Here is a 27,879-nt window from a genome sequence, read left to right as displayed (position 1 = left end):
TGCTTTAATCATACAATGGGTAACTCCTGAGGCTTTCACTTATCAAGACTAACGCCCCCAGAAAATATTTAATAAATATCTTATGTTAGGTTCAGTTTTGAAGAGGGATTCAAAAGAAGACTGAGACCTGGTTCCTAACTTCAAGGAACTCACAGTCTAGTTAAAATATCTATTCCCATTTTTACTTGGTTATACAAATATCAGTATCAGAAGCAGAGAATTTAGCATACAATTCTATCTATTAACTTGCAATTTTTAAATCTGAGTCGGTGAATTTCACGAAAATGCACCAAATATGCATTGTAATCAAAGAAAATTCCACAGCCCAAATCACAGAAAACTACTTATTTCATACAGCAGGATCTTATTTAGAAAGGATGATGATATCAAGCACCAAAAGGTATTATCTACCAAGTGACTGATCAAATTAATAATAAATTGTCTATCCTTATAGCTGTTCTTGAAAATTCTCCACAGCTTTATTAGGGTGCACAGAAAACATTTTATTCAGTCTAGCCAACTGTAAATAAAAACAAACCAGAATTCAAGCAGAAAAGTTTTCTTACATGTCTGGATACAGCTCTATGAGACAGGTAGGTAACTCCTAGAAGAAAGAATCAAGTGCAAGATGAAATGGCAGGGTCACCCAGCATTCCATTACACCTGAAGCATCTATGTGATTCTCCCAGGCAGCACACTGGCAGTTAGGCCCCAGGCATTTAATAAGACCAACACCCAGAAGATGGCTCTCGAACTAACATAACACCCCACCACTCACGTTCCAGAGAAAATCAGGGCTGAAAGAAGCTACAGTGCAGAAAAGAAATCCTCAGAATGCCACTTCCTTGTTTTTTGAACCAAACTTCAGAGTCCCCAACTGGACACATGGCAGTGCATCTACAGAAACAAGCAGGGCAGCTAGGAGACAAGACTACACCTGTATTCCAAGCACATTCTGCAAAGTTCTTCTAGTTGTTTGAAATTAGAAAAGCAGAGTAAATAAGATACAACTTAAAATTCCATAACTACAAATAAATATTCAAATGTACAGAATACAATTTTGCCTTTTTAGTAAGCTTAAAAGACATAAAGCTAGGAGCATATTTATAGTATGAAACAGAAAATTATGCACTAAATCTTTAGATTAAAAATTATAATAAAATTTATGCAAAATAATTTTGATGAGCTTCAAAATACTCTACATTAGTTTTGCAAACAACTTTATTTTTTCTCACTAAACAAGCCTTAGCCACAAGTTGAAGGAAGTCACAGAAGTCAGGGGTTCACCAGCTCCCTTTAACCATCATTACAGACTTTTCAAAAGGGCTGACTAGAGGGGGTACAAAACAGAAAACTATCTCACTTCCTTACTTTTCACTTACAAAAATAAAGCATAATTAATTTCTGTACCTAAAACATGTATTAGTATCATGATCATGACAAAAAACCATGTAATGATTACAAACATTTTAACACACAAATTTAATTAATTTACTTTTCAAACTGATCACACATCTTCTAGAGTTAGTAGTAAGGAAGCACAGAAAACTAAGACTGCTTTAAAAAATACATCTCAGACAAGCAGCTACATGAATTTCATTGTGAGGCCTAAGATTGTTTTTAATTTAAACCTAATGAACATTGCTATTTCACAGTACTCAAACTCAAAGTGGAAGACACAATGAATTATGGACAAAGATTGCATAAACTTTCAAAAAGAACATTATTAAAATCATACTCCTGTGTTTCAGGATATTAACATTTCAAAATCAGAAGCTTTTCACTGTCAGAAACATTAACAGGATGAAATATATTCCCTGAATAATGAGGGAAAAACAAACTAGAGTTTTAACAGCCATGTAAGCTTTAGGAGATCACTGTCCAATGTACATGTGCAGCCATATGCGAAAGCAGCTTTAAAATAATGCTTTTTAAGATTTCCAAGTTGCACAGTTTCTTCTGACACATGTAAGGGGTGAGTAAAGGGGGGAAGTCTAGTGTTTCCAGTGTTCTGATTTGATACTTTTACTTTATGGCTATGGCTGAATTACAATACATACTTATAAATATGTGAAAAGCCTAGGAACTTGATTTCCAACAGAGAAACTAAATTTATAGTGTTCCCCTCTGAAAAAAATGGGTGACTTAAACACTCACCGAAAGCAATTTGGTTACAAATGAAAAGACAAGGAATGAGTATTTGAAAAGGAGAAATTACTACAGTTAAATAAAATGCTCAAAAATAGAAACATATTCAAATTTTAAGCTCTATGAGGAATCAAAGCCAAGTTAAGTTTAATAGAAGCTCAAAGGGGTTTAAAAACATGAAACACCACTCCCTAAAAGGGTAACAGAAACCAGAGGTCCTGATCGCTTTCCAGAGGTAAGGCAACAGATGAAATCTCATTTTATGAATGCATGTTATATACAGCTAATGCAATTCCTTTTGCTATTACTGAAGCAAACTCATTTTAAATGAATTGATTCAAAAACATTTTTAAGGTCTTCTAATAGAAAAAAAAAATATTCTCCTGAAAGGAATGATCACTTTTGTAAGTTTAATTTACAAATCTAAAAAATCGTATCCTATCTAAGCCAAAGGTGATGGCCAGTTAATAAGGAAATACAGGGAAAAAATGGAAAAAGACTTATTTAGGATGAATCATTTTAATATGTACAACATTATTTAAGATACATATTCACATTTTCCCTCCTGTGTAATATGCCTGCTTAAAAAAAATACAAATTACTTTCTCTGGATGTATATTTGGAAATAAAATTAAAAATAAATTTTGCTTTCACACAGAAATATTCAGACACACTACTATCTGAATACAGTAATTTCACTACCCTAAGGCAAAAACATGGGATTATTTTCAAATTATTTTAAAAGCACCATTAATACAGAATTTTACACTGAAATTTGTATTAACCTGACAAATCCGTTAACCTAAACAAATTACAATAAAAAAATATCAGCTTGTTAAAGAACCATCATCACCTTACACACCAGTCATGTTAAAGATCAACAGTCATTTAATTTACGAATCATGCTAGAGACATTTTTATAATTAAGTCCATTATAATCATCTCAATTAATAGTGTTAGAAAGACAAGCATCAAGGGTTAATCACAAAACAATTTGCTCTGAAGTTTCTAAATTTAGTTCAGTGAATACATAAGTTGAAACAAAACGATACAGAAACCAATTATACCACCAAAAACATCATTCTCAATGCACTTCGTAAAGGACTACACAAAAATGAGGAATGCCACTTTCTTCACTAGAAGTGGGGGAGCAGAGCAGGGACTAGTTAGAAGCTGTACTGGGGAGAAAGATCACATGGTTGCCTTGTACTGTTTGATCACAGCTGCCCCACTGCACGTTAAGCCCTGGCTGAGCAAAGGAAAGAAAGAAACAGGACACTGCTTCGGGTTTTCATAAGCCAATGACTTCAGTCCCTGAATCAAAGTTACTGGTTATGTAAATCCAAAATGACACAAGTCTTGCCCTGAACCCCTTCATTCTGTGACGTACCATCAACACCATCTGCAGTTTCGCTTTCTTCTTCTTCTTCTTCTAGCATTTCAAAAGGAGTCATTATATCATAGAGAAATGAGAGGAAACCATAAAACCAATCTGAACTTTCCTCTGCTAAAATATTAAGGACTTCCTCAAGAGAATCAATATTTTCATTACTGCCATCTTTGGTCAGGCCTACATAAGAATAAAGGAAGAGAGAAAGAGAAAATAAGGAGAGCAGTTAGGTGGAAAAAAGAAGTGGACGAAGAATGATCTCAAAAAGGATGTGCATCATGGTCACAGAAGTTTACAGAAAAGATACTTTGGAAAATAAAGAAACTGATTACGATGCACACCTTACAATCAACTCTCAATCATATGTACCAAAGGAAAGGCACAATTTGACCAATCCTTGCCATTTCTACCAGCCCCTGACCAGGTTTGCCTTTCTCTCATTAGAGAATCTAGAGCCCCATACACAAAATTGTATTAGCCAAAATCAACTGATTAATGTCAATGTGAAGCGAACAAAAGTAGTATGTGGGTAAAAAGATCCTTCCAACAGCCTCTACATTTTGCTGATTTACCAACCAGATATTATCGAGAGTTGATTATACAACAAGCATTCACATATAGCAATAAATACTCATTGAAGAAAATAAAAAGGTTCATTTCCTCACACTTTCCCCCTTAGGGCCTAGTGTTTACTTAAGAAACTCTGGAATTAATATGACTAGCAAGATTACTGTTTATAGCAACCACAGATGGATAGAAATTTATTCAAATAATATCAGAAAATCAAATTTTCACACTATAAAATGTGAGCTTTACAGTGCTCTGGCTACTTACTCATGGTCCTATAATTCTGACCAATAAAAAGAGCCAGCTATTAATAATATTCATTCTGTTTACCAATATTAAATTTGATCAAGGCCCTAGTCAGTCATTTGCAACAGGAATATTTAAAGTCCTCTTCCCATAAGCCCAAGAAATGAGCTTCTATTGTAAAGACCCCCTGATTCCTGTTGTTTTTTAAGTATTACTTCCAAAACAGGACATCATGATGGAAAGAAAGCAAAGAATATATTGGTTTTATTTTTTTTTTTCCTGTGAAGAACTGGCTTTGGGTAAGAAACATCGCACAAGCCAGTAAATATCAAAATCCACCAATATTGCCATGCTCTATAAAACAAACCCGTAATTCTGAAAAAGAAAAAACAGGATAGAAAGCTCTGGCTGAAAGAAATGTGAACATTCATGACTTTTGAGCTTTTCATACTATAACCACCTTATTCAGTAGGTTGGACCTTGGCAAGTAACATTTCTCCATGTAACATAACCGCCAGCAATCAAGATGCTGGTTAGGTACAACAGATAAGGTACAACAATAAGACACCTAGTATAAATATTAAAGTATACAGTGTATTTTCCCCATTTTAGTGCATAGAGCTACATTGTATCATTGTTTGTGTATGGGGGTCACGGAGAGAAAACAAGTTGGTATTTCTGGTATTTAAATTATTTTTTGACACAACTAGAATATATTTTCGCTGAATTTCACAGTTGACAAATACTAGGAACAGAGGAGATCTGTATTTCCACTGAAATCTCTGTAGGAATAACATTGTTTCTTATTCTTGCCTTGAAACACTATAGCTATGTATATTTATAATGAACCTTTATTTCTCTCCATTTTCAAATGTTAGTACTTCAAAGTATCAACTACAAAATATAAAACTTTGCTATCCTTCAGTATGACAAGCTGAAGTATTTAACAAATGTGGAAAAGTACCTGAGCAAACTACTGACCCAGCTACGCAACCTTCCTTTGGTTCTTAAGACAAAAGTACTACTCCAAAGAGAAAAAGAAAACATTCTGGGTGTACAATTCCTTAGCCTCTAAGAGCAACCTGAACCAAGGGCAGGGTGTGAGCACCTCTGAGTGGACAAGATCTAGGTCACTTATGTATCTGTCTAGTCTATAAATGTTTATCAAGGCTCTAGGAATTGTTGACTGGCTTCCCTTTTGTTCTCCAGCCATACCTCATATGGTGCCAGCTAGGTGCTAGTCACGGAAAAGGACAATCATGTAATCCTTAGGTGGCATTACTTTAAAATGATGTTACTCTTAGCAATTGGTCCTTGGACCATTTTCCTGTTGATTTTTTTGGGAAACAAGTTTTCAGAGAATCCAATTTCCAGCAATGCAGTTTTCAATAATCCAAACCAGTATCAAAGGTAATTTATTTTTAAAAATTTGACCACAAAAGTAGGAAGCTATGTCAACTATAAAAGGCTTTAGCAGGGGCGCCAGGGTGGCTCAGTGGTTGAGCATCTGCCTTTGGCTCAGGGCGTGATTCCAGGATCCTGGGATCAGGTCCTGCACAGGGCTCCCCTCAGGGAGCTTGCTTCTCCCTCTGCCTGTGTCTTTGCCTCTCTCTGTGTGTGTCTCTCATGAATAAATAAAATCTCAAAAAAAAGAAAGAAAGAAAGAAACAAACAAACCTTTATTAGAAAAAGAAAAGGCTTAGCATATTTTCAAAGTAAATCATAAGGGCCACAGCCAGAAACAATGAAATGAAATTAATGATGGCTGTTCAGAATATCTTGATTTACTCACACATATTTCATCCTCCCTTTATATTTCACAGGAAAAACCAAATCTTAAGATGTCAAATGTAAATATGAATGTGAACACTTCCTCAAACTGATAAGATTAGATATATGCAAATTTAAGAATGTAGAAAGAAACACTTATGAAAGAAATGCCAAACCTATGAAAGCTCAGCATATTTCAACTGTTACTACAAACTCTCCCCTAATCTCTAGCTTCCTACCTGCATCTGCCCTTTGGTTTCCCAGTGCCTTAATCCAAAACCCTTACCCCTGAGCTGTCTCTCCAAAAGAATGTACCCAGGAAGCCTGGCTTCTTTTTGGGTACACGCTCACTGTATTTGCTCCCCCACAGCCTCTCCGTGAACATACAGAACCCATTAACATATCTGTACCCCTAGAAACTTCACTAGGCTCTCCCTTTGCAACCACCTGCCTGTAACAGAGGCACAAATAAACTACAATAACCTCCCAAAATTAAAAAAGAACTTTAGTCATAAAATTCAAATCCAGGGGTGCCTGGGTGGCTCAGTCAGTTAAGCGGCTGCCTTAGTTCAGGTCATGATCTCAAAATCCTCAAATGGAGCTCCTTGTCAAGCTCCCTGCTCAGCAGGGAGTCTACTTCTCCCTCTGCCCTTCCTCCTATTTATGCTTTCTCTCTCTCTCTCAAATAAATAAATAAAAAATCTTTAAAAAAAAGCTTTTTAAAAAATTCAATTCCAGTCAAGCTTGTATTTCCTGCAGAGAATTCAATCATTATAGAAATATGGTCAGAAGACATAAGTGAGGGACACCTGGGTGGCTCAGTGATTGTCTGCTTTGGCTCAGGGCATGATCCCAGGATCTGAGATCAAGTCCCCACATTGGGCTCCCTGCAGGAAGCCTGCTTCTCCCTCTGCCTCTCTCTCTCTCTCTCTCTTTCTCTCTCTCTCTGTCTTTAGAATAAATAAGTAAAATCTTAAAAAAAAAAAAAAAGAAGACATAAGTGAGTCTGACAGCTCACCCTTTGTTTCAGCTGTGAAGCCACAAGCTGTGAATTACTACCTTTATATGATAAAATTGTTTATTTTAGCCTTTGTGCATTTAATAGTCAAATTATCAAAATGAACTCTGGGATTCACCAAATTTGGTTCTACCTCCAAATATATAATTCTTATAAAAGGAACAAGTTATGATTTGCCCATACCAAATACGTGTCTACTGCAAATGGCAATGTTCTAAGTTACAATTAATTAACCTCTTAATGGTTGCTTAATAACCTGACAGGAAAGAAACTCTACTAAAAATCAAGTTATTAATGTTGATATAGAAATTAGTCTTCTATGGAAGAAATAACATTTTAATTTTTAACAGTTGATATTTCTTGATAGACCACATAGCTGACTTTAAGCCAAAAAAAACCCAACAAAACATAAATGAGAAGTAATATTTCTAAAAATGAGGAAACATAGCCCACATGAAGTTATCTTTAACATGAAAAAGCTTCACTATTCAGAATCCAGCATTTAAAGTAAAGTAATACAATGGAGTAATAAACCATTTATAGGCAAGCAAATTAGCATCATTCTGAGAGGTTAAATTCTATATATTTTACTTCTTTTGCATGTCTAGGATTATAGTCTTGAGGATTTACTATATTCATAGAAAATTTTAGATATATAATGACAAAATTACTCAGAAAATTCCATTAAGGTTAAGATAGGAAAAAAATGTTGATAGCAAGCTTCCACTGTTAAGTAGCAAACATAATTTTCACTGAGATGTAATAAGAAAACATAAGCTAAGGTCAAAATTAAGAAGCAAAATACATTTAATCACAACTAAACCCCTTTTTTCATATGTAGAACTTCCTGTTTTATAAGGAGGTTAAAATTAATCTACCTAAAACTGTTCCGTTGGTTATAGATGTGATACCCTCCCATTTTTTATATCCGTAAAATAAACACAAAATTGTGTGTGTAAGATGAATTTCTTTGCACCATTACTCTAGTAAGCATAGTATACATTATCATGATATATTTATTTCTCTAAATACTTTAATATACAAAATTTTAATACATGTAACAGCAGTACATAGTAAAGCAAAATGTTGCTCTCTAACAAGCAGAAACACACATCTCACCAGGCCAGATTACATAAAGTTTGTATATTAAAATTAGCATCATCCTTTCTAAAGGCAGCATTTTAAAACAAATGAGGGAATATCACATATTTATATATTACAAGAAATATCTCAAAGATAAAGACAGGTAATTCTGGTGGTACAAAGAGAAGGGCTCAAGATGTCTAAAATAAACCCAACCAAAAACTACTGGTTCATATTTTAATATTACCTTTAAAATATGCATAGAATATTTTTTAAAAATGTTTGCTACCACAATTTTATTTCAAAATGGACTAATTTAAGTCTTTAGAAACTTACATTTTCAAATGGAAGTGAATTACATCAACTGATGCTAAATAGTGGCTATAATTACAACACTTGAAAACAGGCTAGTACATTATCTCTATGTTCAAATATTAAGTTGAGAATAGGAACTGCTCTAAATCTGAACACAGACATTAAATTATACTTATTGAAAATATATGTGCAAGAGCTATATGCTTATTCATTTATAAAAGTATATTGAAATATAAGTACATGGAAAAACAAGCCATTAACATTTCAGTGAGAATGAAATATATAATTGAAGTGGGAAAATATCTTCTATAAAATGTGTATCACTGGACAAAGATATTGTCAAGGCAAAGGTATTATTTTGTTTCTAGCATTTTACCACCACTAACAACAACAAAAAAATATCTACTTGCCTAGTAAAACTTTGGCATCATCCACATCAAAATCTCCATCACCATCAGCATCATAGACTCCTAGTTTTCCTGCAAAAGGGAGGAAAAGATGTATAGGAAGAAAAGGGAAAGCAAGTTTTATAGGGTATTACCACTACTACAGTCCTGACCATCAGCCATAAATATTACCAATCAATGCAATTCTTTGCTCTCTGAATCCTGGAAAGTAGTGGTAAGTGAAGATCTTACCTAAAATGACAGACAATTCACAGATAGATTCAGAAAATGTCTACCTTAGAATCTAAGGCATATAACTGAGGTAATATTTTCCTTAAAGTTTTAATAATCCCCTGATTTAATCATTTCAGATGAATTTTTTTATGTTGCTAAAAATAGTTTAGGTAAACATTTCAATATATATAAAAAACATTATTAATTTCTAACAGTTATATAAAAAGTAATGTTTCCACAGTATGAAAGTTCTTCACACCATCAATATTCAAAATAAAAAAGAATACCCACCAAGCCTCAAAGACTAAATATAAATAACGAATGTCAAGTACTAAAAATAAGAAGGCAATTGATTTTATACTTTACAATAATGATTCATAAGAAAAACATCATGAATCAACCTAAAATAAAAAAGGACTTCTGGAAATACTTCCTGAAAAACAGTATGTAAAACTGGCTTTCTGAAATTACAAAGGGAAGCTTAGTTATCCCACTTCAAATTTACCTAGCACTGGCCTCTACTATCAAGAAAAAAACCAAAACTTGGAACAGGTCACTTGAGAACATAGTACTACCAGAGCCTTTCCTCTTCAAACAGAGTAAAATGTATCTAAGGCTCTATCATCTAAGGAGCACTGCTATGTTTAGCATGCCAAACATAAGTTAAATACATTCAGTTCCCTAAAAAACATTCTAAAGTCAACGTCATTTAGAATTCAGCATTGGATAATGGCTGTGAGGAGACATACTGTACAGCAATATTTAAACAGCATCCACAAATATGGCAATGATACTAAAAAACCAGTCTGCAGCACTGTTACCATCTCTTTAATAAAAAGTAAGTCAAAACATTGCAGAAGGGCAGGCAAAACTTTTGGAGTAGAGTGGCTGTGATCAATTTTTACCCTCCCAAAGCCCTTGTTCTACTTAGGAAAACAGTGAACTAGCTATGTAGAAGTTTGGTTTAGAAAGCACACATTTAAGATAAAAACAAAAACAATAATAAAACAGAAAGATAAGAAAGTTATCATTTCTACTGCTAAGAAAATGTAAATAAAAAATGCTGATCAGCAGGCCGAGGCGGTCTACAGCACACAGCTCAAGTAACGTTAAAATGACAAAACACCATACTTTCTGACAAACGTTAAGGGGGGAAATTGGTCCTACCACCTATTTTCTCTGATGCAGGGAGGGGATAACTAAATTAACAGAATAACGATGAGGTTTTAGAGACTAACACAAGTCGACTTAAAATGCATCTCTAATAGCCTACCTTGAAGTACCTCCGATAAGTTATAACGGAAGTCCTTTGCTTTGGCTGCATGCATGTAAAAACACAAAAATTGTTACTTGCCCTTAAATGTACAAATATTTTAAATCTCTTCTTTTGTTTAACAGATGTTCCCTGGCAACATATCACTGTAAGTCAACAAAAGCACCCATCTACTCAGAAGTTTGTCTCCAAACTAAAATTGTTCCTCTGTTACTCTATCAATATATCCAGAGACACTCTCCTTTAAGTAATAATGAAAAGTTTCAACAAAAGGCAGGTTATCCGTAAGTGTGTATTGCCTCCCACCCCCGCCAAAAGATGCCAACATCTATGGCAGAAGTACATAAAATAGAATACATTAAGAAGGCTTTATGGGAGGGAGGCAGTTTTCTGTGCAACATGGTACATATAGAGGAGCGTGCATTTTTTTTTCAGGGTCCACACTTTTCCCTGGATTATTAAAGAGGAAGACCAGGTATTCATGACAGCCAAAAAGTGGAAGGAACCCAAAGGTCCATCACTGATGAATGAATAAGCAAAATGTGGTATATACCCATAGAGAGGGACACTTTCAGCTATAAAATAAAGACTGAACCCTGAAAACAGTATGCTAAATGCAAAAAGGCCACATATTGTATGATTCCATTTATATGAAATGTCAAGAGTAAGAAAATCACAGACACAGAAAATATATTAGTGTTTGCCAGGAGAGGGGAAGAGAGGGTGATGGAAATATTCTGAATTAGATAATGAGAATTATGTTAAAAACCAGTGAACTATACATTTCACATATTTATCAATATTGAATTTTATGTAATATAAATTTTATCTCAATTTAAAAAAAGACTTTGTGACTTTGAAGTGTGACTCCCAAAATGGTAAAGAATCATTAACGTAAAAAGTCATGAAAAACGGCAATGATTATGGGGAGAGAAAAGGAAAAATAAGAAGAAAGGAAGACAACTACCGGAAATAACATGGCAAACTCCCCAACAGCATACAGATAGCACCTATACCTACACACGCACACACACACTGCTTCACTGCATCACCTACACACATAGACACATCCCTATTCCAGCATATAGACACAGATACTCACCCTTATCCCAACACCTACACACACACACACCCCCTAGACCAACACCAATACACACATATACAAACACACACACAAACACTGATTGAGTCCAACAAAGATGAAGGGTTGTCCTTCAAAATGCTCTCTAAGGAAGGGTCTTACAAACTGGGTCCTGAAATAAATTCAGTGGCTGAGAAATGTTTAAAATTCATAACATAACAAGGTGGAATAGAAATTATACAGTACTGTATTAACTAAGAGTTAAGTACTATTTGATAGAACTTTTCTGTGTGATATATATACATTATAAAGCCTATTTTTAAAATTTTTACTACAGATTATGTTCAAAGAAGTTGAAAAGCCACTACTCCCAGTAACCCTAATAACATTCTCTTTTGTTCCTACCCTATTGAGAACTGAAAGTCTACAGAAATTAAGAGTACCCCCAAAATAATGATAAATCTTAAGATTACTAAAGGATGTCCTTCATGCTTACAAAATCACATAAGAAACGATACCAAAATTCTTACCTAAAACTTCTTCATAATCAACAAGATCAAACCAGACGACAGCTACTGATGTCCAGACTCCCAGCAATGCAATGACCATAAACCATGTGAAAAATGAACTTCCAGAAAGTCCTCCTTTCCTCCCATTTTTGTGTCCTCCATGCTTTGTCTCTGTTTAAAAATAAAACAGATGAAAATGTCATTATGTAAGCAAGTTCACTATATAACTGAACACCTCTTTTTGCTGAATTATTTCTCCAGTAATTTGAAAGTACTTACAATGGTAAACCATTTCAAAAATAGTTTTCACTCAAGTTCTCAAAAGATGTTGCATAAAAAAAAAATTGAAACAAAAAAGATTCTGCTTAGACTCAACACCACATATATAAAACTCTGACTTAGAAGTAATGAAAAAAATAAACTACTCATTGGCTAACAATTTTTAAAAAAATAAAGATTGATATAACATGTATATGTAATCTATAACCTTCCAAGTTCTTTATCCAAATCACCTACATATAACCTCCTCCAAAGTTCAGTGAATATCAACAACTTAATGAAGTCACATAGAAATGTGGTCACAACCTTTTCTCTGACCCATTTGTCTCCAGAAATTAAAAAGCCGGTTAATGGCCAGAGAAATATCTCCCCACAAAATGACTCCATATTCTTAGCCAGAGAGAGAGACACAAGAAGGAAAGAAACTATTTATAGGAAATAGAGGCCAGGGAAGAAGAGAAACAAAACAGTACAACAATCAGCCCCCCTCCTTTACAAGATCCACCAGGGCCTGAGGAGGCAGGAGACAGGAAAAGGCTCATCCTTCACAATCGGTCTCAATACAGGAAACAGCTCTGTATACTGTGGTCCACTGAGTGTCATTTATCACATTTGCTATTCTCCTGGAAATAGTCTTCTTACAGCCAAAAGTAAATAAAAATAATGAAAGTCAAGAGATACTAATGGAAAGTCATCAACACTGCCCTTAAAAGAAAGGACCACAGTATTCAAATTTCTCTTGAAAAGGAACATAATAAATATTATTAAAAGGATAGGTATTATTCCCAAATAACCTCTGAGAAAAGGAAAAGTTTATCAACCGGGTAGTATAGCAGGACACGGTCTTCTCTTTGTCGAGCACGTGTCCTGTAGTTCAAAGTGCTTCCATGTGCGCGGCTGCATGTGATTCTCACACAGGTCTGGCCAGTGTATCTCAAGAGGTCGTTTCTGAATGACTATAAAGAACAATTCCTTATCCTGTGTAACTGTGCCTCACACTGCAGGGCAACTGGCATCCCTGGTTACTCGGGTCCCAAAGGTAAGCAGCTCCCCAATTATGACAAACAAAAATATCCCCAAACTTTTCTCAGTGTCCTCTCCAAGGTAGTGACTGGTTCAGAACCACTGGGGGTTAAGGACAGGAACAATCATCCCTGTTTTATAGAAAAAACATTAAATGATTTACTCCAAGTCCCCAGCACAAGTTGGGTAGAGCTAGGAGCATTAACCCTAACTTCTATGGTCCTGAGTTCCTTGATCCATGTGAGTGGGCCAAATTACATGCCTTTAAAAAAGCTCACTAGCTCCAATCTAGAACCTGCTTTCTCACCCCTAAATCTAACTCTCATAGAATACTTGTAGTAGTATCCAGTGGCTCAAATCAAGGATATACAGCCAAATCTTCTGGGGGAAAAAAAAGGAAATGAAAGTCTTATTAAAAAGATACACTTTTTTTTTTTTAAACAACCACTAGATCAACTTTTCAAAAGGGGCCATAAAAACTAAATTGGTTTGAGAGAGCAAGTGTGTGTGTGTGTGTGTGTGTGTGCGTGTGTGTACACATTCAAGTACATACATTTTTATCTATATATCCATATTTCAGTATGTAAAATCATGACTATATAAGACAAATTTCATTCTTAATGAAAAAGTCAACTTCCTTTTCGAATGTTCTTTAAATATTAATAGGCCTATCAAAAAGGGCCAGATTTATAGTTATAGGGTGAATTCACAAAAGAATATTTACCAAATAACATCTATCTAATATGTTTCTAATATAGTATAAAAAGTATTAAAAATCTCCAAAAAATAAATAAAAATCTCCTAAAAGCTGGCTACATAAAATCAAATGTTTACATTAAAAAAATTCTTACAAGGCATAGATTATAACATTACATGTTAAATTCACTTAAAACAGGCTTCAGGGTTTCATTATCTGAACACAGTCATGGGGCAGCGAGGCTAGGTGAAAACTTCAGCAATGCTGATGGGGGAAAATGATGATTTCTAATACTTTTGTGTGTCTTAAGCATAAATATTATAAGAACAATATAGAGTATCATTAAATTTTTAAAAAAATAAAAAAAGAGTAGAAAAGAGTACCACAGATTCACTGCAATGTTGTATTTTACTTTATTAAAACTTGTGTGCACATGAAGACATTTTTCAATGCTGTATTTTAAAAAACCTTTATTTCTGGGGTGCCTGGGGGGCATAGTCAATTAAATGTCCAACTCCTGGGCAGCCCAGGGGACTCAGCGGTTTAGCGCTGCCTTCGGCCCAGGGCATGATCCTAGAGTCCTGGGATCAAGTCCCACGTCAGGCTTCCTTCATGGAGCCTGTTTCTCCTGCCTGTGTCTCTACCTCCCTCCCTCTCTCTCTCTTTCTCTCTCTGTTTCTCATGAATGAATAAATAAATAAAATCTTTAAAAAAAATAAACTTCCAATTCCTGATTTTGGCTCAGGTCATTACTAGCATAGGGCTCTGCACTCAGCATGGAATCACCTTGAGATTCTCTCCCTCTCCCTCCACTGCCCTCTTAACTCGTACTCACCCCTTCTCTCTCTCTTCATCAAATACAAAAATATTAAAAAAAAAAACAACCCTGATTTCTATATAGCATACAAATATATGCATACAAAACTGTTACACAGCATACTGATTATAATAAGGAAAATGCCTTCTGGAATATCCATTTACCTCCAAATATGGATTTATTTATTTATGTATTTATACATTTTATTTATTTATTCATGAGACACACAGAGAGAGATGCAGAGACACAGGCAGAGGGAGAAGCAAGTTCCTCGTAGGGAGCCCAATGTGGGACTGAATCCTGGGACCCTGCAATCACACCCTGTGCTGAAGGCAGCCACTCAACCACTGATCCACCCAGGCATTTGGGTTTATAATTTAAAATGAGCTTGTAATGAAATAGCTAATGAACCAAAATAATTATTTGAATTCAAAGTTTAATTCTATCTCCATATCTTTCTTTAAGCAGAAACAGAGAAGGAAACTTTCTTAGATTCTCAAAAGGAGAGCCCTCATTTATCCAAGTTAATTCAGCAAATATTCATCTAAGTCACTGACCTGCAACACCAAATACAAGTAAAAAGTGCAAAAAGGTTTTTTTTTTTTAATCACACAAATGCACGCACCATGGCAGAGATAAGGGATGAAGAAAGGGAGAGTGAAACAGAGTAAAGAACATACCTTTTTTTAGAATCAACTGACTTACATTTGTTTTAGTCATGATCCAACAACTCTGATCAAGTTTCCAAACTTACTGCACAAAACTAAATAATAAACTTGAAAGACAACCTCACCTGAGTTCAAGCAACAAAGTGCTGCTAAAAGGAAGGTCTGTGGGAGGTATGAAAACCAGCAGCAAAGGCAGACAAAGAATTTGAGAAAAACTAAATGGCAGGGGATCCCTGGGTGGCTCAGCGGTTTAGCACCTGCCTTCGGCCCAGGGTGTGATCCTGAAGTCCCAAGATCGAGTCCCATATCAGGTTCCCTGCATGGTGCCTGCTTCTCCTTCTGCCTGTGTCTCTGCCCCCCCCCCCTCTCTCTCTTTGTCTCTCATGAATAAATAAATTAAATCTTAAAAAAAAAAAACTAAATGGCAGGGTGATTTATGATTGATGCTTGTAGGCAAACCTCAAATTGTCTTTACAATAATCTTGAGTATAAGGAAATGATGGCATTCAGATTGAATCTGTCATTAATATATTATTTAAAACTGTTCAAGTATGCAGAAAACATATAAGAAATATTTTTTAACATATAAGAAATCAAGATTTTTCATTTACAGTATTATTTATCAAACACATTTACCACTTTAAAAGATGAATGTCAAAAAAAGGGATCAATGTTACTTAGAATATGAAATTACTAGCAATATCTTATCCATCCTTTCTAATGTCAAATAAATTGTTACTCTAGCATCATTAATCTTATTACTGTTAATATTTTCTAATTCCATAACAGAACAAAACAGTGAATTATAGAAAGAAAATATTTCCCAAGACATGACTGTTAGGGGAACTTTTTAATTGACACCAAGTAATACTTCCCTGATATGTCACTTTGTAAATATGGTACCTAGTCCCAATGGGCAGATTATTTTCTGTCCAGTTAACTTAAAAAATAAAATAAAGCAGTAAGATAAACACTTCAAGAGAGTTTAAAACACTCTAAGCAACCTGAAATCAGCACTTTGTTCCAAAGATATTCTGGAAGAATGTCTAGCTGTTAATCTTTTATATTTTAAGATCAGAATAAATCTAAGAGTCTTCATTTCATCTTCTGACTCATTATTTGACCTCTAGTCCCAGAATTAGTGAAGATTTTTTTAATGGGGGTTAAGAATATGGCAAGAACTATGGGATTCACTTTTTTTTCCATGGAGACCCATCAAAAGTAATGACCTCCAAATAAGAAAACCATTTTTACATACTACCCAACACAGAAGATTACCACAGTGAGCAATGCAATATGTCTCTCTGCAAAATGTGGGCTGGGGCCAACAGGTCATTTTATTTACTGGTTGAGGAAAAAGGAAATAGAAGATATACCCCCAGCACCTGACTAGGAGTCAGTTAATTACTTAACTGGGTTACAGCAAACTGAATTATAAATTAACCACATATATGAGTTTTGCATAGCATTGTGCTGGGATTTTAAATTTCTATATAAACCCCACACATTTAAAATTTTTTAAAAACACAAAAACTGTCAAGCAACTCACGAATCTGATTTTCAGTTACAAAACGTCACCATTTGGGAGTCAAGCACTGTCAACAGTAGGTCAGAAGTACCAGCTAATTTTACTTCACTACGTGGATTATGTAATCCTCAGAAAAGAGAGAAACATCTTGTAAAAGAAATAAAGATCCATATCTCATATTCTTCATAATGGCTACATGAGGCACTTTATCAGAATAGTCAAGTGATAAGACCCATTCTAACCATTTACTCAAAATGATGGGCAAACTAGAGATACTCATATTCTCTATAAACAGACTCCTTCCGGTGTCTACTTAGGCAGCTGAGAGTTGGAATATGTCTTAACATGTCTTTTTTCTTTTTCTTAATTGAAATTTCAACATAATGAGCAGGACGGGAAGACTACAGAAATCTGGAGATGGTATTTTGTTTGTGAACACATAGGCCGCAGCAGAGCTGTGGTGGCTTTTACCACTCTGCTAGGGTTACCTAATGTAACAAATAAAAATATATAAACAAAAGCCCAAATCAAATTGAAAAACAAACCAAAAACATGATGAGCTAATGTAGCTTATTTTCAGTTAAGTGGAAAGACATACTTAACTTACAAAATAAAGCAAAAACAAACATACACAAAAATGTAAATTCAACACATCGTTAAAGAACACTTGAAGCTGGTAATTCAGTTAAAAAACCAAAATAAAATCCTAGTGTCTTTACTTTCCATTTTATCTCCTGCTTTACAAAAATTAGGTCAGTTTCCACATATGGTAAAGCCTGAGTCAAGCTTCGCTTAAACCAATTAAGTGTGTTCACTAATATAAGATCTTGACTTCCACAGGCCTTAAATTTCATATAATTTTGTATGAGATCTGAACACACATCATTCTTTAAACTCACTGTAATTATGAGACCAAGGAAGATCACCTGTACATTTTTCTGAAGTTTGCAAAATGTGGTCTCCGAGAGTACAACATAAAAGATATTCTAAGCTAAGACACCGAAACATATTCAGATGAAAGACTGATTACTCCATGAAAAATTAAACTACCACAAAAAGTTGATGTCTCCAGTAGTTCAAAATAGAAAATGTGGAAGCCCTTAGCCAAAAATATTTTAAGAGTACACAACTGAATATAAAGCTACAAATGCCAGCTGGATCTTAAACCACCGTTCACCCAAACAGTAACAATGTGCCTTTACCTTCAGCCATTTTGGTTTCTTCAGTCCATGAATAATGTATATGGAAGACAAAAATCAGAGTGCTACGGGCAGGTATCAGGCTCGCCGAACACCCTTCCCTACTAGAGCTTGAGACTGGCCAACTGCTCCACGGGCAAGGCCTCTAGAACTGAAATTGGACCTGACTGCAAACTCTGCTCACCAGTTATTTTTAGAGGCCTCTTCCTCATGGCCAAACACTGCTAATCACTCGGGCTGAAAGGCACTCCCAACAGTGCAACAGCCTTTCTCCCCCACTTAGGGGATTCTTTTCTCAGTTGGTCCCATCCCCCAATTCCAAACCCTACAAAAATGAAGCATGCTGGATAAAAGGAAATGGGACAAAATTGTGTGGCCAGTTTTACGTCCTTGGAATCAGTCTTCAAAGGTTTCAGCTCAAGGACCAAATCATTCAAAACTGAAACGAGTCTTGCCAAAACACGTGGCCCGTGCTCAGGACCAGATTGATCTGGCCCTTCAGACTCCTAGCAGATGCTTACACGAAAAAAACCATGACTTATTTTGTTTGAATGCAGCAGAACACTAAATAGTTAAGAAATTAATTAATGCTGTAGAATTCTGATTCACAGTCATTACCATCCCAAGTTTAATTCTTCCAACAGCAAAAGTAAAGGAAAAAAGAAAAAAGAAAAAAGTTTCACTAGAGAAGGAGGGAGAGGGAGCTGAGAATGAAAGCATGGAGGGAGAGAAGGGAGGAGAAGAAAAGTGGGTTGGGAGGGAGGGAAGAGGGAAAGAAGGAACCCTTTGGCATGACAGCAGTGCTCTAGGAAACAGGACCTCAGAGAAGCTACTGGAAAGAGAGTGCAACTGTATTCTGATAATTTCCACTTCCCTTCAAACCCCACCTCCAAATTGTCCCTTCTGGGAAATAAAACCAGCTCAATGCTACTACCATTTATTCACTGATTCAAGATTAGCAGTTCACAGAATTCATCAGAGCTTTGATTAGTGTATTAAATTAACTTAGCACAAATGATATCCAGAGCAAGGCAACAGCCTTCCAAAATTCTTTATTATGAGTGTTTACATTTTTTTCAGTCAAATGAATGTTCACATACAAATTAAACATTTAAATGTTCTGAAGAGGAGTTAACAACCTATGATCCCAGTATCTGATCTGGAACAGAGTGAACAGGGCATCGGGAACAACTGAACAAAACTGACAAGTATCTTAGGTGTCTTCCGACCAAGAGCCATTTCCCACTCCCCTTTTCTTTCTGCAAAGATCTGTCCTGCTGAAGTCAGGGCTTGCTAAAATGTAACATGATAGTGAATCCTTTGTTGATAGGGCCTTAAGATAACCTGCCATCATGCAAATTTAGTATTTTGGAGGCTTTCTTTTGTCTGGTTGTTTTCAGAGAGAGGGAGAGTGACAACAGACTCATCCTGGGGCCACAGGAAACAAAGCCACTACACTCACTTGACCGGGATCCCATTTCTGACTTAAGAAACCCAGATTCGATTCCTGGCTTCTTCACTAACTGATTTAGGGAAGATAACAAGTTTGAAAGCCTCAATTTCCTTGCGTTTAAAATGTGTCTTGGCATGGGGTACCTGTGCAGCTCAGTGGTTGAGCATCTGCCTTTGGCTCAGGTAGTGATGATCCTGCAGCCCTGGGATCGAGTCCCACATCGGGCTCCCTGAAGGGAGCCTGCTTCTCTCTCTGCCTAAGTCTCTGCCTTTCTCTGTGTCTCTCATGAATAAATACACAAATAAATATTTATAAATAAATAAATAAAAATAAAAATTTTTAAAAATTCAATTCAATTAAAATAAAATATAAATGTCTTGGCACAAACCACGCATGCAAATGTTTGTTGAACTCATCCGTGCAACACGTTTCCCATGACTCAATCAGGACACATGCACAAGCCTCCGCATCTCCATCCCAGCTCTTCTTCCTGACGCCAGCCTGCCACCGTGACTGCCCAAGCTGCTGGGGCTCCTTCTCTCCCTTGATGGGCCGATGCCAGGCCAGCTGCATTCTAAATTACAGATCTGTGGCCAGTGCTGAACTGAGACAAGAATCAGATCTACTAAATCCGGGTATACCTCATCCCTGAGGCTTCTTCAACACAGCTCCAATCATTCCCCCTCCACAAACCACACACATTTACACAACTTTCTCCATCATCTTTTACAAGTTTTGCAGTTTTTTAATAAAATGTTTTATTAACGTGTGTCTTATGTGTCACAATAATGACACACCTGTTTATTCTAGATAGAGTGATTAAGATAAATCTGAAATAACATTTAATCTATCATGCTTCTTAAGGAAAAAGAAATTCTGAATTCCAAGTAATTACCACTTGTAATAATAACAACTTATTTTTATGACAGGACATGTTTGTGAAAAGTTTAAAAATAAACTTATGTGCATAGAGCAAATCATGTGTTTAAAACCCAGCAATGAAAACTAAAGTAACAAATTTGCTAGTCCTTGTAATCACTGCTGGGGCTAACAGCAAATTCCTAGGTCCAGGCAGAGACCAAGTTTCTAACATGTGCTCTGAGACTATTATTATCAGCTTGATGCCACTGGAGACCACAAGAGCCAAGTCTTGCATCCACTGGGTCTAAGCTCTCTACTTGCTTCCAAAACATACCAGGGGAAATCCATCAGGCCACTCATAGGTCACACTGACTATTTTGCTCCCCTCACTCAATCAGCTATCATTGCAGCAGTGGTTCTCAAGAACACATCAGAGCCACCTAGAGGGTGGCCCACCCCCAGAGTTTCTGACTCTGCAGGGCCTGAGAATGTGCATTTCTAACAGGTTCCCACCCAGGTGACTGGATGCGGCTGGTCTCGGGGCCACCACATAAAGGGAACCAATGCACTACTTACTGTTCTACCCATCTCTCATTCTCGGGGTCTGGAAGAGGAAAAAAAGAGCTCTATCTTTTACCAATTTCCAGACCATCATTTTCCTTACTACCTAAATACAACAGTGACAAAATCCTGTTCCTCTGAGGCCCAATGCCTCCCCTTGCCTCACCACTGCCATGGACCACCCCCCAGGGCCCTGTCCCCTCAGTGACATCTTCACCTCCAGACTAGTCACTACCACGTCATGTCACTGTCTGTGAGGCAAATGTGACAAGTCCTCTTTCATTCTTTCATCCCCAATGACCTTGTCCCCCTCCATCCTCCATCCAACATTCATTCTGATATTCCTACCAGGATCTTCTTATAAACCCACCCTAATTCACCTTCTTAATCATCTCTTCATCCTTGCTGAACTATCTCTGTAGCTTTCCTGGCACAGTCATCCTCACAGATTCTGTATCCCTGCTAAGAAAGCTCTGTTTGCTTGAGCCCATCATGAGAACTGCAGGACATCATAAGATACCAAAAATATATTTCTTAAAAACACATACACATACATCTTTTCACGTATATGTAGTCTCTGAGGCAAACATGATCAACTTTGATAACATGAAACCTAATATTAAAAAGCCACCAATATAACAGAAGTAACAAAAGGCAACTCAGGAGACACTGAGTAAAATCTACTTAAACACACCACCCCCAGCTAGGAAGCACCATCTCTATATACGGAGATTGAGGTTGTACTGAATAAACGATGCACAGAATAAAAACATTCACTTGGATCATAACCCTCCTATTCTTCCAGCTTGTTTTCTTCTTGGATCCTGTAGTTCCCTTGCTTCTACTTTCTTCTGAACCCCACTTCGCCTCCTTCCTTCATCTTTCCATAAATCACTCCCTAACGCACTAAACCCCTTGCCCCTCAATCCCTTCAGTACATCCATCTGCCATAGATGTCTCCTGGATGAACACATTTATTCACCCTCTCCATGACTGGGAAGGACAGAGAGGCAAGGGATGCCAAATGAAACCATCCCAGGACACAGTGAAGCCCACCCCAATCAGCCCGAGGGCCGCCTGTCAATTCCACCCACAGCTATAGAACACTCACTTTCCCGTTCTCCACAAGGACTCTTCCCCACATCTCTGCCCCTAACGTAGTCTATTTTCTCACACTCAGAAAACGCCATCACCTCTTACATCACAGAAAACAGAGCCTCAGCAGGAAACTGTCTTGATTGCACCACCAAACATCACAAACCACCGTTCACCAGCCTCCAATCTCTGCTTTCCTCCCAATCCCACTGTTCCCTTACCCTCCTCACCTTTTCACTCTACCAGCAGCCTCTCTGCCTTTACTACATCTTCGCTCAAGCCCACCGCTCCCCCTGCTCTTTTTCCTTCCCATCACAGACGAAATTCTCAACAGAGCTGTAATCTCACTGCTTTCATTTTCTGGTGGCCCGAACACTTCTCACAACCCGCAGCCTGCAACCTAGCTTCTGCACACGGTAGTCGCTCTAATGTCACATCAGTTACTTCCAGGTCACTGAACCCCATGGAACATACCTGGAGTCCTCATTTCATTTGTCCTCTCAGAAGAATTCTCCCTCTTTAAACATTCTCTTTCCTTGATTTTCACTGCTTCAGAATCATCTGGCATTTCTTATACCTTGCTGGCCTTCCTAAGCATCAATCTCCTTTGCTAGTTGGTCTCCTCTAACTGACTTTTAAATGTGGAAATTCCATATGCCTTGGTCCTGGGCCATCTTACTAATTGACTTTGAGCCACATTCCATACGGCTTAAATTCTTCTCTCCTTTGAGGTCCAAACTCACATAGCTGTCTACTTACTATCCCATTTGAATACTTATAAAAACCCCAAACTCTGCATATACACAACTGAACCCACAATCTTTCCCCTCCTCTCTAGTAGTCTAAATCTCGGGAACACTTCTGTCAAGCCAGCTTCTTAAACCAAAAACATGGAATTCATCCTTGACTCCATTCTCTTCCTTTTTGCCTAACCAACCACCTCTCAGAATCTCTCCATTAGGCTGTTGCAAATGGGTTACAACTATGCCAAGATATGAATTCTCCTCAACCCCTGGGTCATCCTTGTCTATTTATCACAGCATGATATTTTTTTAAAAATCATTTTTATGTGCCATGACATAAAAAAATGAGAAAATGTGTCTCAAATCACTCATATTTCTTCCTCTTTACTGGGCGCACTCAAATCCATGCTACCATCATCTCCTTGGCTACCACAATACTTTAACATGCCTTTATTGCTCCATTAAACAGTCACAGTATTTTTTTTTAAAGATTCATTTATTTAAAAGAGAGAGAACAAGAGAGTGTGGAGTGGAGAGGGACAGAGAGAGAGAGAGATAATCTAAAGCAGACTCCCCTCTGAGCATGGAGTCTGATGTAGGGCTCTAACCTATGACCCCAAGATCATGACCAAAGCCAAAATCAAGAGTTAAGTAGATGCTTAACCAACTGAGTCACCCAGGGACCCCTACAATATTTTTTTTCAATCCAATTATTACCTTCTAAAAATCCCTGAATGGCTTCACACTATTCTTAGGGTAAAATTAAAATCTTTAAATTAATTAATTAATTAATAATAAATAATAAATAAATAAACATCTCTGATGTGGTCTATAAGGCTCTATTTGACATGGCTCCAGCCTACCACTCTGGCTTTCATTTTGTGTCATTTCCTGTAGCTGTGTATTTCCAGAGACAAAAAAAAAAAACTCACCTTGCTCTAGTCCTGTCTTAAAGTCTCTGCACAGGCCATGCTCTCTTCTTGAGTCTCAACACTTCTTGAATGTCAATCCATGCTACCAACACATGTGTCCCCAGCCTAGCTATCCTGCTTGTTCTGCTTAAATCCCACCTCTTTAAGGAAGCCTTCCCCAAATACTGTGACAGCATTTTCCTTTTTCATTGTTTCTCTTTATTATTACTATTTTTTTTCATCATGATAAGTATACTCTTTAATCCCCATCCTCATTATCCCCCTTCTCCCACCCACCTCCCCTCTGGTAACCATCAGTTTGTTCACTATAGTTGAGAGTCTGTTTCTTGGTTTGTCTCTCTCTCTTTTCTTTGGCTTGTTTGCTTTGTTTCTTAAATTCAACATATGAGTGAAATCACTCATGTGTATTTGTTTTTCTCTGACTGGCTTACTTCACTTAGCATTCTACTCTCTAGCTCTATGCATGTTGTTGTAAATGGCCAAGATCTCATTCTTTGTTATGGCTGAATAATATTCCATTATGTACATACACCACTTCTTTATCCATTCATCTTGAACATTGGATTGAACACTTGGGACTGCTTCCATAATTTGGCTATTATAAATACTGATGCAATATACATTGGAGTACATATATCCCTTTGAATTAGTGTTTTGGTATCTTCAGTGTAAATATCTAGTAGTGTGATTATTGAATCATAGGGTAGTTCTATTTTTAATTTTTTGAGGAACCTTCATACTATTTTCTAGAGTGGCTGTGCCAATTTAGATTCCCACCAATAGGGCAAGATGGTTCCTTTTCCTCCACATCCTCACCAACATTTGTTGTTTCTTGAGTTTTTTGATTTTAGGCATCTGACAGGTGTGAGGTGATGCCTTGTTGTAGTTTTGATTTACATTTCCCTGATGACAAATGATGTTAAGCATGTTTTCAAGTGTCTATTAGCTATTTGTATGTCTTCTTTGGAGAAAAGTCTGTTCATGACTTCTGCCCATTTTTTAATTAAAATATTTGGTTTTTAGGTGTTGAGTGGAATCAGTTCTTTATATATTTTGGATAGTAACCCTTTATCAGATACATCATTGGCAAATATCCTCTCCCATTTCATAGTCTGCCTTTTAGTCCTATAGGTTGTTTGCTTCACCATGCAGAAACTTTTCGTTTTGATGTAATCCCAAAGTTTATTTTTACTTTTCTTTCTCTTTCCTCAGGAGACATAGAAAAATGATGCTACAGGAAACATCAGAGAAATTATTGCCTGTTCTCTCTTCAAGGATTTTCATGGTTTCAGGTCTCACATTTAGGTCTTTAATCCATTTTGAGTCTATTTTTGTGTATGGTGAAAGAAAGTCCATTTTTCCCAACACGATTTGTTGAAGAGACGTTTTCCCATTGTATATTCATTCCTGTGACAGCATTTACTAATATGCTCTCCCAGTAGTATGTACCTCTTCATAGAGGTATTTCATTGGTGTTTAGTTCTTAATCTCTATCGTCCTCCAGAATGCAAGTTTCATAAGGCTAAGGACTGAACCGGCTTTGTTCATTACTGTACATTTGCCTTGCACCTTGAAAGAACTCAACAAACATTTTTAAAATGCATAAACTCCCTCTCAAATTCTTGACATTATCCAAGTAGTCAACCCTTTTTCTGCCAAGACTTTAGAAATAAGGGTGTATAGTTTAGTTTCACAAATGTCACGTCACTTCAAGTTTCCTCCATCTCCATGGATTATCTTAAAATTAATTTGCAAAAGGAAGAGACCTATCATTAGTTAAGAGAAATAATAAGAAAGAAGCCCATTTTTGCCAAACACTGGTTATGAACTCAAGCTGGTCTATGACCAAGTTTTCATTGTTTTGTATCAGATAAATTCCTCACTGATCCATTTTTGGTGACTAACAACTATGTTGAACATAAGAAGGCCCACTTGGCCCCACAGCCAGATGCCTCACACTGCTCTCCTGACTGACCCTGTATAGAAAAGGCACAAGTGGCTGGAGGAGTGGTGGCAAGGGTTGTATTAGAATTTAAGAAAACAAAACTGAGAAAGTCATTTCCATTTTCTTCAGTATGAGTAAAGGAAAGTGAAATATTAGCTGTATCTATCATATATCAGCCCCTTCTTATTTTTTAGAACCTTTATTACTCTTTGGAACTCCAGATTGAGGAACCACTGCCCTAGCATACACCTATGTTTGTGTTCTGGATTCTGCTGTTCTCTTCTGCAGGGATGAACAAAGGTCCATCCACCACCTCATGACTCTGTGACATACCAAAGCTCCTTTGGGTAGATGCTAAAACCATAATATAAATGGCAGTGAATTCCAAAAGCTCATTCCTCACACTAGGTCCAATGAGTTAGTGCTTTATAGTTCTCACTACAAAGGACTCAAGGAGAAAACACTTAGAAGAAAAAGCACTCCTTAGCTAATGGATCATCTGTATGTGGGTAACAATTATTAGTGGTGTTTAGTTACTATGGAGTTCAAAATCAGACAGTCTACTGCTGAGCTAGGAGTGGCAGAAGGTATTAAAAAAAAACGGGAGTTGTGGTGTCCATTCAAAACTGAGGTAGGGGAAAAAGAAAAAAAAACTGAGGTAGGGGATCCTGGGTAGCTCAGAGGTTTAGTGCCTGCCTTTGGCCAGGGTGTGATCCTGGAGTCCTGGGACTGAGTCCCACGTTGGGCTCCCTGTGTGGAGCCTGCTTCTCCCTCTGCCTGTGTCTCTGCCCCTCTGTGTGTGTGTGTGTGTGTCTCTCTCATGAATAAATAAATAAAATCTTAAAAAAAAAAAAAAAACTCTGAGGTAGTGAGAAGTTGTTCAAGCAAACAAACAAAAAGTTCTTTTTTTCAAAACTAAAAACAGTAATACGAAAAAAAAAAAAAGCCTAGTCCCACTCATTTACCTCAAACTGGGAGGCAATGACACCAGGTCACAAAGCCAAGAGGTATGACCACAACTGATCTGCAGCTATGTCCCCAAAGGCTTTTTGACCTAAACCCCTTTAGACAGCAAAAGCTCCAAAGCCAACCTTCCTCACCAGTTCCCACTTCTAGGACAAAAGAATTCAACATTTATAATAAAGTGTCCTATAGATGTAAATGGGGAGAGAAGGAAGAGGGGCATATAAAAGCCCTAGCACAGTAGATTCAGGTGTAAACTGCAAAACACATGAGTCTTAGAGGCAAATTATTAGAAAATCACAGGCCAAAAAAATAGAAGAAGCAAGATGATACTGCCCCAAAGCAGACCACATAGGGAGAGCTCTTCCCCCACTTCAGGCCCTCTTGCCTCACTGCTAATAGGAGACAAATTCCGCACTGAAAATCAGATCTGATTTAAACCAACAGACTAGAAATACAGAGTGACTGGCACATTTAGGAATCTGTCCCAAAGATGGTCAAGAGCCTCTGCCACCCACAGACTAATCTAGTCCAACTAAGCACAATGACTGGAAGAAAATGAAGCTTTCTATCATTGCACTGTCAGACAAAGACTGCTAAATAAAACAGCTGCAATGCATGTATTAGGACAGCCCGTGAAAACCTGCCAGCATTTGACCATTCTGGCACCCCAAAATGGCTACTTGGTATGACTCAAAAAACAACATGTATTTTCTCAATGTTTTATTATTATTTATTTATTATGTTCAAACACACACAAAGCTGAAAGAAATTTACAAAGAATACCCATATACTATCACTTAGCTCTACTATGAACATTTATAATGCTTACGGCGTGTCAATTCATCCTTTTATATCCAACTACTAATCTACTTTATGTGGGTAGTATGTCTCAAAATAAATTGTAGACACTGGCTCACCTCCCCTAAGTACTTGAGCTATATCATAAACTACAGTTTAATATTTCTTTATCATTTTTAATGTAAAATTACATAAATGAAATGTTCTAATTTTAAGTGTGTGCTCTGAGTTTTCACAAAAATACACACTGCATAACCCAAATTCCTGTCAAAACATATACATTAATACCACCCC

At 36.8% G+C, this 27,879-nt stretch overlaps 1 protein-coding gene across 4 annotated transcripts in view; it reads right to left on the bottom strand.

The window, feature by feature from the left end:
- The window catches only part of ASPH (aspartate beta-hydroxylase), a 211,438-nt gene that overhangs the window by 162,857 nt on the left and 20,702 nt on the right, over positions 1-27,879 (bottom strand). For 2 of the 4 annotated variants that reach the window (XM_041769501.1, XM_041769503.1), the window contains exons 1-3: positions 18,235-18,389; positions 12,042-12,191; positions 8,948-9,016 (exon numbers count right to left, since the gene is read on the bottom strand). In XM_041769501.1, coding sequence (XP_041625435.1) covers positions 8,948-9,016; positions 12,042-12,191; positions 18,235-18,244 — 229 coding nt within the window. In that variant the 5' untranslated portion in view covers positions 18,245-18,389. Of the gene's footprint in view, positions 1-8,947; positions 9,017-12,041; positions 12,192-18,234; positions 18,390-27,879 lie in introns of those variants that run through there. The other 2 variants (XM_041769500.1, XM_041769502.1) reach the window with 1 other exon arrangement.

The sequence above is a fragment of the Vulpes lagopus genome, chromosome 9 (genome assembly GCF_018345385.1).
Source record: "Vulpes lagopus strain Blue_001 chromosome 9, ASM1834538v1, whole genome shotgun sequence".
Taxonomy (NCBI): domain Eukaryota; kingdom Metazoa; phylum Chordata; class Mammalia; order Carnivora; family Canidae; genus Vulpes; species Vulpes lagopus.
The sequence above is the reverse complement of the archived record's forward strand: the minus strand, read 5'-3'. Positions and strand labels throughout refer to the sequence as shown.